The sequence below is a fragment of the Periophthalmus magnuspinnatus genome, chromosome 7 (genome assembly GCF_009829125.3).
Source record: "Periophthalmus magnuspinnatus isolate fPerMag1 chromosome 7, fPerMag1.2.pri, whole genome shotgun sequence".
NCBI classification, from domain to species: Eukaryota; Metazoa; Chordata; class Actinopteri; order Gobiiformes; family Gobiidae; genus Periophthalmus; species Periophthalmus magnuspinnatus.
This window is the reverse complement of record NC_047132.1, coordinates 25299003-25309958: the sequence shown is the minus strand read 5'-3', so window position 1 is coordinate 25309958 and position 10956 is coordinate 25299003. Positions and strand designations below refer to the sequence as shown.

Here is a 10956-nt window from a genome sequence, read left to right as displayed (position 1 = left end):
GTTTAATTGTTTCAAGGCTTAAACAGAATGACTCATCACTTTAAAGGTGTATTATTCTGCTTTTCTTTATGGAGATAGAATTGTGTTGCCTGGAAAGTTCCGCAGCATGACATTAAATGTATTTATATGGTATTGATTCAATTTCAGGTGTTTTAGTTCTTAGAAATACGATTGTATCTGTGAATGGAGTCAGCTCTCCACAGATCTGACCAGTCACTCGCTCTGATGATCTCCATGGAGATAAATAAGTGTATTGCCATACCATGGAACATGTGAGACAAAGTAATAACATCTTTGTGGAAAAACGCAAGTGATGTACCAAAAATGTTAGTGTACATTTATGGGGACATGTACAGTCAGTGATGGGAGAATACTTTGAAAATGTATTTACTTACAGAATATGGAATACATGTATTAAACTGTATTTGTGACGTATTCTGTTACACGGTTGAATCAGAGTATTATATTCTGAATACTATATATACTATATATTCACACAGAGTTGCATTTAAATTATAATGCTGAAACACAATATAGGAATATTGTTACTCAAAATAAGCATTCTCCATATGTATTCTCAGTACATGTACTCAGTTACTTCCCAACACTGTACAATACAGAAGTGGAGTCCTCTGCAGTGTAAGTGTCTGCAGACTGGGAGCACTGTGACAGAGACAGATGGGGTGTCTGAGAGGCACAGATAGCCCTACAGCCAAATTCTACTCACTCATTCACAGAGATAAAGAACAACACATAGGCTACACAGGCCTCTAACCAGTTGCATAGAAAAATAACCCAGGCCCTAACGTGGACAAATAGGAGTGGATAAGAGCAGCGTGCTGAGAAATGCCGATTCATCACAGATTTCAAACAAACAGATTAGAGCAGCCTGTTGTGGCCTTACAGGATTTGTCTTGTATACACTGCAGCGTGTTGTGTGAGATTCAGATGGGAGAGAGAGTGAGAGAGTGAACAAGGTGCCAACTTCCAACCTATCCTCCATTCCTCTATAGCTCATTTCAACAAGCTCTTATCTGCTTTCAACTTTAGCCTCATTCGTGAAATTGTAAACCTTTGGTTATTTATCTTATACGGCTGCAAAATGGATTCCAATAAAATAGAATTTGATTTTTTTCAAAATAGAAAATATGAACATATGAATATCACATTGTGTAATAAACCATGAGCTAGTTGTTTAGACCTGAACAAACATGTAGCAAACATGTGATTCTTGTGTTAGTTTAGCAGTGAAGTCTGAAAAATATGCACTGTGAACAGAAATCACAAATACATTTGTTTTCCAAATCATTCATCCTATATACTGACATATATCTTATCATTTTAATATCTTATGTGACCCTAGGGTTGGGACATATGTGACAAAAATATATCATATATATTTTTCCCTCATATTGATTGATCTCAATTTTAATACAAAGTTAATAAGATACAAAAGCTTGTAGGAGAGAAGAGGTTTCCCTGCTCATTCAAGCCGCTTCTTCAGTTCTGAAAAAGTGTCTTGGATGAGCAGTGAAATGTCTTCACATTTCACTTTGTCCACTTGACAGATTTAACTTTGGCTTTTACTATGGGTCAGACCTAGACAACTGAGGGATTACAGACAAAATACAAAAGGCTTTAAGCATTGATTTCATGGACTTAAAAAAGACAGACTTTAAATCAGTGCCGTTTAACACAAATAAGTCCAATTCATTCCTCCAAAGTCCAAACTCTGCCCCAAACCACATACTTTTACTGACAGAGGTTTGGCTGTAGACCTCTCCATTAAAAGACCCCAACCATATCACTGCGTATTAAACATGACTGAAGCACAAATCATTTCAAAGTAAAATGAAATGATCAGACTAAGATAAGCAGAGTCTTGTCCCTGCTGGGCATATCCACTTCTCTGGGGTGACCCCAGTGTCCCAGGAGGCCTGTTTGTATTAGGGCAGGGGGCTGTTAGGGAGCATCTCTCTCTTTTTCTGTGATAAGATCAAGGCATTCCTCCCAGCAGAGCAGTCATTATCCAGCGTCTATAATGTCCCTCTATTAAAGCTCCAGAGAGAGGCAGCTGCAGCCGTTTAACTCACATCTCTTCTGTTTCTCTCCGGGTCATTGACACAAAACACACAGAAACCATCAATATGTTGTTTGATAAACTGTTACACATGCAATACACGCTGTGGGGTAGTTAGGGCCACCAGCAGAGAACAGACAGGAGGAAACTCAGGCCAATGACAGATGTTACAGTGAAACAGCACTTTTAAATCATCACAGTTCAACATATTGGTGATTTTTGAGAGTCAGGACAAAACAGGTCCTTTGTAAAACACAGTAATTTGTAGAAACATGTTTTCATTCAATATGATAACTGACATATTTATAATGCTAAATCTAAGGGAGATCTGTACACTGGGGCTATTTATTTGAGACGTTTTGAACAATTTTGAAGTAACTGTAAATGAAAATTTTGAAGCCAATGTGTGCATCCTCTGCCCAGATTTAGACAGTTCATCTGCTCAAAAAACATTTAAAAAACTCATACATGTGACTAGAATGGCATGAGATTATATTACAAGGCTTTAAATGTTTTTAAATGCCTGAGGTAAATGCGATTTTTTTTTTTTCCAAATTTCAGCTTTTCAAAGTAGTATCCCATTTTTTATCAACTCTGTCACACATTTTCAAAACCCTCATTAAACCAGGGAGAAATATTATGATGTAAATAACTGAGGAGCCCATTTGTTACTCTGACTCTCCTGAACACAGCACCACACACTTTTACACTTGTTGATATTTAAGACCAACAATGTTGAAATTTCTGCCGTTGCAGCTGGAAAGTGTCAACTCCATCAGTCCATTATGATACATTTTTTAAAACAGAACTGGAGAGAGTCTTGGCCTTTAGTGAGGTCATTAAAGCTAACAAATAGAACGAAAATGCTGCAGTGTACCATAAATGTTTTACAAGGGAAAAAAACTTCATTTTTATCAGCTCCATCAGATTTCACGTCTGATGGAGTTAACCGGTCTCTGACAAACAGATCTACCTGTAGCCTCTAAATGTGCTGATAAAATATTATTTGTGAAATTAGAAATTGGTTAAATGACCATTTCATAGTTCATTTAATATATTTAAAAACAGTCAAGTAGAATGTGTGGCAGAGTTGACATTTAAGGCTGACGGAGTTTTACCACCAACTTACTGAAGAATGAAATGATTCATTCTCATTTTTCTTGACAAAAATGTATCAGTTAATACCTTTTTCATCTCTTGAAATAGTATTGTCTGTTGTCACTTATATTATGAGCCCAATCGTGTTACGACACCAGTCATAAAGGGTCTAATGCAAAGTAAAATATGTCAAATCACCAATATCAGAATCAAAATTGATAGACGGACAGAGGCATGGGAGAAGAATGGGAGAGAAACACTGGAGAGGTACTGAAGAGGTGGAGGAGGATAAATGTGGATGTAGACTGAGAGACAAGGGGTCGCGAAGTGAAATAATTGTCAGTGATGTTAAGCAAAGTCAGTGTTAAACCTGTAGCATCTGTTTTAATCTGGATTCAAACATACTTCACACACGTGCACACAATTTTCTCAACTCTATCATTTTTTGTCAACTCCACCAGTCCGTGCATTCTGTGAGTGTTTTTGCTATTTTTAAAAGAAACTTTACCTTTGAAATTCAGTTTATATGGCTGATGTAGTAAAATACATTGAAATCTACAGCCTTATTTGTAATAATTATTTACATGATACATATTTTGTGACATTAAAATAGATAAATATGTTTGGATTATGAAATTGTAATGATCATAAAAGAATCAAATTATTATTTTTATTGTTTTCAGACATACTTTACACACACTTCAGCTCAGCTCCAAAATCAGAATGATTTTGACAAAAAACATTTTCCAAGCCTTCCAAGTTTTTTCCAAGTTGTGTCACAGCTCTCAAGAATCACAGATATACAAACATGTTCTGTGTCACATGATCTTAAGTCATGGACCAGACAGAGTCAAAAACTGTTTCCTTATTTCACAATGACCCTGCAGTCATATTGGACTCTCACAGCTGTCTGTATGCATCAGAGGCTTCGTCCGAACTTCAAAAGGGTCCCATTACGGTACATGATGTGTCATTGTTTAACTTACCACAAATGATCTGGAAAAGTTCCTAAAATGAGGATGCAATGCACTCTTTTGCACCTCTGTAGACCTGGGCCAGGCTGTGCACCCTGTATTGTGGTTATTGTTTGACCTCATTTCATGGGTATCAACACCTCACAAGAAATCAAGTTTTAGAAATGATCTGAGGCCAGGCATCACCTTTCTTATATTCTATATCTAAACTTGTATAGACCTAATATTCTGTATTTAAATTATTATGATGGGTTTTCCTCAAATGTCCCAAAATCAGCAGCACAAAGATTAGGTCAATGTTTCTCAAACTGTATTGCATGTACCACTGATGCTAGTTTGATGTTTAAATGTCTTATATTATGCAACATTGAAAACTGAGTTTTCAAGATAGCTCCCTTTTACCTTGTGTTCAGTAGAGAACAGGGATGAAATCATCCAAATGATTATAGTGAAAATGTGTGGAGTTTAAAAACACAGTGGAGCACTTCCTGTCTTTTTGATGAGAAAACAACATTATAACATGGATAAGAAAATAGCATAAAATGGACTGACCAAATTAATCAAATGAATTTCAGGTGTTCAACAATGTGCTTAAGGTGTGACTGAGGGTTAATTTGGAGACAAATATTTGTTTCCCCTTTTCATTTAATAGTGATTTAGAATGACTTTAACCGTAGCTTAGTCTCATTTCAGACTATTTAGCCCTAATTTACACTTTAACAAATCCAGGTAAAACTAAAGATGATTAAATTTGAAACATCCCAATCCAAAATCACAAAAGTCACAAACTTCTGAGAGAGAAAGGCCTGTGACCTTCCTCTCTTAAAACGGCATTAACACAACTAAAACAATTATAAACAATTATAGAAATGAATATCATTTCTATGGCAGCCAAAAGTTATTCTAAATCTTTGCTGCCACCTAGTGGCCCTACTGAAATATTGACCAGAATATGAAGGCAACAATGTGTAGGATAAGGGCATAGTTATCATATACAAATAAATATACTTTATTTTATTTATTTTTTTCTTTACCCCAGGCATTTGTTTTCTCTTATTCTTTTTTATTTTATTTTAGGCTTTTTTTTTTTTTTTTTTTTTTTCTCACGACTAATTGTTATTTGTATGACTAATTAATTAGGCAATAGGAAAAACATGCTCTAATAAATCGGGAGGTGAACTTAGGTTGTGAACAAGAAACCACAGACAAATCTAGAAGTCTTTACAGTGAGACATGATACAGGCCGAGGGTCTATTCCATTCTCGTCCAGAAGGGGGCAGTGAAGCATTTTGAGTCTGTTTGGATCACAGTCTGATTCCGCAGAAGCAGAGACAGACAGCAGACCCCATGATTTCCATGAGAAGAACCAGTGAGAGAGGCAGCATAGTGTTTGACTGTTTTTATAAATTAAAATAAACGATCTACTTGTATATTCCTGCTTTGTTTAGCTGCGAAAATACTCAATGGTCAGTTTCTCCATGAGGTAAGGTAAAGGTGCTTTTAATTACATGTATACATTGATCTAAACCATAGACTGTATAAAGATCTCTGCTTGTAGAAGTCTTAACTTAAATATGTGTTTACATTAGTGACTTAGCTTTTACAGGAGTATCGGCTGCTTTTGAATGGTCTGTAATAGCTTCTTGTGTAATAGTAATAGCTTCCCTTTTACCGTATGGGTTTTTGTGCATCTGTTCTGATCACAGTGATGGACTACAACCAAGAAATGTCCCTTGGCTCTAGAAAACATGGCAATGGAGAGGACATCTCATGGGTCTCAGTTTGTCCCAGAGGTTTTTGGAGAGTTCAGCAAAAACAGATCCACAAAAGCACCTCCAGTCATGATGCAGGTATAAGATAAGTCCCAATAATAATATAGTCCCAATAATAATATAAGAAGCTTTACTTGTCCTATAATGAGAACATTCTATTTTTGCAACATAAAGTTCAAGAACAGCAGGAGAACAGAAATAGGCAATCAAAAATCAATCAAATCAAGATAAATAAAAAATGTAAACTGACTTCAATTTAACTTAGAATATTAGAAATAGTTTGAATAGAGTTAAGATACAAAAATCATGAAGATAATACTACACTGTGCAAGTACAGTAAAAATATCAGGCTACAACACTGTTATACACAAGTTGTTATGACTATGTTTAGACACTTCAGTAGATATGGACAATAAATAGCATTGTTTATTGATTATTGATTTTTTTAGGAATGCATCAGTGTCCTCGACTGGGGTCAGTATGCCAAGTGCGTGTCCATATTCAAACAGAGACTGGGGCTGACCACTGTGTAGCACCTGATGAAGGGGGTCAAAGGTGTGCCCAGTCTGTGGATGGTCATTCAGAAGACAGTGCCTTCACTCGATGCCTGAGCGCTGTGCTGCAGGTTCCTCTCTCTGAATGGACAACAGTAAGAATGGGAGAGGGTCAGTGCGACATCACAGAGGCTTGTTTGGAGCGCATGAACTGCGGAGATAAATGTGAGGTAATATACGCCTAAAATTTATGTATTGCATTGTAATCTTCATGGTCCCTGTTCACCATCTGAGTGCAAAGTATTTTTTTTTATATATTTTACTTTTATACCATCAAGAAAGAATCCTAAACAACGAATACCTTTAATAGATATCAAAAGGATATTAAAATGTCCACTTTAATAACTTTACTAACCAATTAATTTTATTTTTCAGATCCATCTTTCTCCACTGGTGAATTCAGAGGTGAATGCAGAAACAGACCAGCCTTTTAATGTCACCGTGGAGCTTGGAACATTTACACCAGGCAAAGAATCCTGGGAATTATCTTGTGAAGAAAAAATGGACTGGGTGAAATCTCTCAAGAACAGAGGCACTGTTTGGTTCAGGAGTGGAGACGTGTGGGGCGCAGCAGACAGCTACAGTCGAGCCTTAAAACTACTCATACCTCTCTATGGACACGTGAAAGTAGCAAAAACACTGGAGCAAGCATCAGAGGGGTTACAGTCTCCATCAGAAAATCTTGTTCCGTCTGCCAAAGAGTACAACACTATCAAAGCCGAGCTGCATTCAAACCTGTCTTTATGTCAACTCAAGTTAAAGCAGCCAGAGCGTGCCAAAGCTAGTGCATCCAAGGCCACTGAACTGGATCCTGGTGGGGCAAAGGCATGGTATAGGCTGGGCCAAGCCTGTCTGATGGTCAGTGAACTTGAAGAGGCAAAGGGGGCATTTAAGAAACTACTGGAGATACAGCCTGACTCGTCTGTAGCAATAAAGGCACTCAAAGATGTGGCTATTAAAGAGAAAGAGACTAATAAAGCACTGGCGCACAGACTTAGTAAGATGTTCAGCTGAAAACTAAATTAATTATGAGATCTTTTCAGAACATTTATTTTTGCTTCTTGAATGAGACCCGTTGATGTACTGTGAACATGTGTATGTCATTCACAAAAGTAGAGAAAATAAATTTGAAAAAAATGTATTTCTGTTTTTTATATGAACAAATAGATTAATGTGCATACATAGCCCTACACTGTGAAAATAAATACTCAGTAACAGAAACAAAAAACACAAACGTATGTACTTTAGTGGAGCAAGCTAAAACTACACGTTTATAGTCTAATTTAGCCACACGATGGCGCCCTTTACCGCGTTAGTGTTTCGCTGCGGTGCGTTCAGGGACAGTCAACAAACGACCCTTGAGCAAAATGCCGAAACCCGGGATCGAACCAGGGACCTTTAGATCTTCAGTCTAACGCTCTCCCAACTGAGCTATTTCGGCCTATCAACAGCAGAAGACAAAAACTTTTAAGTACGGCTCTAAAGATATATGAACGCTAAATATGCACATTTTGAAGTGAATTTCGCGATTACTGTGATCGTTGAAGTCAGCGAACCTTTAAGGAAGAATCTAACGCATGACCTAGCGCTGCTTACGTTACCATGGGCTGTGTGTCCATGGTGCTAACCTGGTCCTAGCAGCTAGAGAGTTAACCAGTTTAGACGTACGTATTGTTCAATATGGTTTCTATTTTTGTTTTTGTTAAAAAAAATTATAATAAGTGGGACTGGGGCATTGGGTGAAACCATGGTACAAATAAATGTGAATGCTAACAATGTTAAAGTTAGAGCCCGACTAACTCGCATAGCTAGCGTCATGGATGCTAAGAGTGATCATATATTTATGGTTTACTCTCATTTTAATATTTTCAGTATTATTGTCAAACGTTTAAGGTTAATGTCAGATTACTGTGGTTTAATCATAGACTGTGGGTTCAAAATAATATCCAGTAATTTGTTCAAATTAAGTCAATGTTTAAACTCAATGTAGCCTACCTCCCCTAAAAATAAGCTAACTGATGTTCAGTTAATTATAGACCTGTACAAATTATTTTAAGTTTTAACATTTTATTAGACAAAAGTGCATTATTACAACTTATAGAAATTGGTTAATTACGCATTGGTCCATCATGTTTTACAAACTTTTCATGTATTCGCTGTTCCTGTTTTGTTCTGATTAACCTTTTTATTTTCTCTTTGATTTCATGGATCCATTATTATCAGTGGCACTTTGAGCAGCAGACAACTGTTTCCATGAATCCACAATGAGAGACAGAGGTATGACGATCCACAGGGTGTTCATGAAGACAAAGTAGAACCAGAAGTAAACTGGGTGCCCCAGTTCACTGTGGGCATACCCATCTCTGTGTTCAGTATAGAAGTATAGCACTGCTCCATACAACTGACCTGCAATCAGACATCGAACATTCATTTTACTTTTGTATGACAGCTGAATTAGTAAGACAGTTGATATAGACTGGATCAGTATCACTTCTTACCTAAGGAAATGATGAGTTGCAGTACAAATCTGTAAGGCTTGTTGGTTAAAAAGGCATATATGGCCCAAAAGCTGAAGGGGCCCCAAAACCAAGCAGTGACAGTCTCCATACATACAGTGAAGTTATCTGCACTAATTAAGCAAATAAGAACAAAAAAGTCAATAACAATAATTGATCATGTTTTAAGAAAAAAAACTGTCACTCACATGACATAACGACTATCCCCTTTGGAGTACTCTTTCCCTAAGAAAAAATATGGAAAAAAGTTACATATGTGAATAATGAAAACTCACTTGCAGATATAACTTCAAAATACTCACACAACTGTGATAGGAAGCTTTGATCTCCAGGAATGATATCATAATACAATGAAAACCATCCTTCTATAACTCCATGGATAAAACCACAAACAGCAAACCAGCAGACAGCTAAACGCCTCCAAGTCCCTAACTGTTCACCTTTCTGACCACTCACTAGCCAAGTGGCCAGTAAGAACACACCAGAAACTGAAAATAAAAAGGCCAGGATCTCTGACATGGATCGATCATTGGCCACATAGGTAGGAATCAAAAGATCCCGTGGCCAGTAGGGATGAAGAGTTGCAGATGAAGATGCATCCATTTCCTGATTGAAATAAGGTAATCATAATTACAAATCATTGTAACTTATTGACTAATTGTGAAGAAATAGCTCTGGTAAGTGGTGATGCCACATTTCCAAGGCTGTCAGAATTTACTCAGTCTGCTAAAAGTGCATCAAATGTATCAAAGTCAACGTGAGAGTTCTTACCCGGGGATGATATCTAGAAAAGACAGAAAAGGTACAAGTTACAGTTGAAAATGAAGTACCAGGTAAATGACCACAGAGTCCACAGAGGCGGATTCCTTTTTGCAACAGGCACCAATCGTAGCGCAGTGTCAGCGTGAGCTCATGGCACACGTGATGACTTGGTGCGCTGATTGGCTCACCAACTCGGAACACAAGAGTCGTTTTCCATGAGCTGCCAATGAAACATGTTAGCAGCAGCAAAACAACGCCCTTAGCTGTCTTCTAAAAAGCCCCCCCAAAGTCCTGCAAGTAACGAATGCTGTTCGTTCTTATTTCCCGTGCATTAAACTTGAAGTATACAGCAACAAGAAAGTAAAAGGAGAAAACAGTAAACTACATCTGCACATATATATATATGTGCAGAGGATAAAAACTGATCTCCCCAGCCGTGTCAGGGTATTATCCCTGCCGTGACCCGGATTCGAACCGGGGTTGCTGCGGCCACAACGCAGAGTACTAACCACTATACGATCACGGCGAGCTACTGGGAGACATGTTGGTGTGGCTGTTTTCAGGTTTTTTAAAATAGATGTTTTCACAAATATGCTGTGGCGTAAGGTAAAGATAAATCATATTTAAACTCTTCATTCAGTAATGGACTACCATAGACTATATATAGAAGAATAACGTTATTGCGCTAGGTAAAGATAAACCATATTTAAACACGTCAATTAATTAATAATAGACTACCATAGACTATATATAGAAAAATGCCGTTATTTTGCGTTCATACATGACATTTCGAACGATGAATTCATGTCATCTTTTTCATTCGTATATATCAAGTGAATATAATATCTTATGTCGGCTACGTTTTCAATATATTTTGGGTGTTGCATGTTTCAATAAGGGTAAGTAATTTCAGCAGATTTTTGCTTTAAAAAAAAATACCCGTAGCAACGAGACTATCGGTCCCATATGGTCTAGCGGTTAGGATTCCTGGTTTTCACCCAGGCGGCCCGGGTTCGACTCCCGGTATGGGAACTTCGTTTTGTTCCCTGATTCATATTTATCAAGGGTGAATGCAATATAATAAAAAAAAACACTCACATTTATTTCTAGAAATGTAGTATAATGTTATAAATATAATATATTTGATATAAACTCTACTGGAAACATAGCACCAAGAGCCGTGAACTAGCTTTGGATCAC

The 10956-nt window shown here is 37.2% G+C and overlaps 2 protein-coding genes and 3 non-coding genes across 6 annotated transcripts; 2 read left to right on the top strand and 3 right to left on the bottom strand.

The window, feature by feature from the left end:
* The first annotated feature begins 5531 nt into the window (after positions 1-5531).
* Positions 5532-7539, top strand: fkbpl (FKBP prolyl isomerase like). Of its 2 annotated transcripts, none has more exons than XM_055223134.1 (4): positions 5532-5640; positions 5859-6002; positions 6374-6648; positions 6854-7539. In XM_055223134.1, the coding sequence occupies exons 2-4, from the start codon at positions 5861-5863 to the stop codon at positions 7490-7492; spliced, it is 1056 nt and encodes a 351-aa protein (XP_055079109.1). In that variant the 5' UTR covers positions 5532-5640; positions 5859-5860; the 3' UTR covers positions 7493-7539. The 2 variants fall into 2 exon arrangements, with proteins under 2 accessions (XP_055079109.1, XP_033825214.1); XM_033969323.2 differs by having other exon boundaries at positions 5533-5635.
* A 307-nt stretch (positions 7540-7846) lies between these two features.
* trnaf-gaa (transfer RNA phenylalanine (anticodon GAA)) lies at positions 7847-7919 on the bottom strand. Its single transcript has one exon. It is a non-coding gene; the product is annotated as a tRNA-Phe (tRNA).
* A 645-nt stretch (positions 7920-8564) lies between these two features.
* Positions 8565-9851, bottom strand: ebp (EBP cholestenol delta-isomerase). Its single transcript, XM_033969329.2, has 5 exons — positions 9766-9851; positions 9297-9600; positions 9183-9219; positions 8977-9107; positions 8565-8884 (listed from the first exon to the last, which is right to left on the bottom strand). Exons 2-5 carry the CDS (start codon positions 9595-9597, stop codon positions 8664-8666), a joined length of 690 nt encoding a protein of 229 aa, XP_033825220.1. The 5' UTR covers positions 9598-9600; positions 9766-9851; the 3' UTR covers positions 8565-8663.
* Positions 9852-10210: 359 nt separating this feature from the next.
* trnah-gug (transfer RNA histidin (anticodon GUG)) lies at positions 10211-10282 on the bottom strand. Its single transcript has one exon. It is a non-coding gene; the product is annotated as a tRNA-His (tRNA).
* Positions 10283-10716: 434 nt separating this feature from the next.
* Positions 10717-10788, top strand: trnae-uuc (transfer RNA glutamic acid (anticodon UUC)). Its single transcript has one exon. It is a non-coding gene; the product is annotated as a tRNA-Glu (tRNA).
* The last annotated feature ends 168 nt before the right edge of the window (positions 10789-10956 follow it).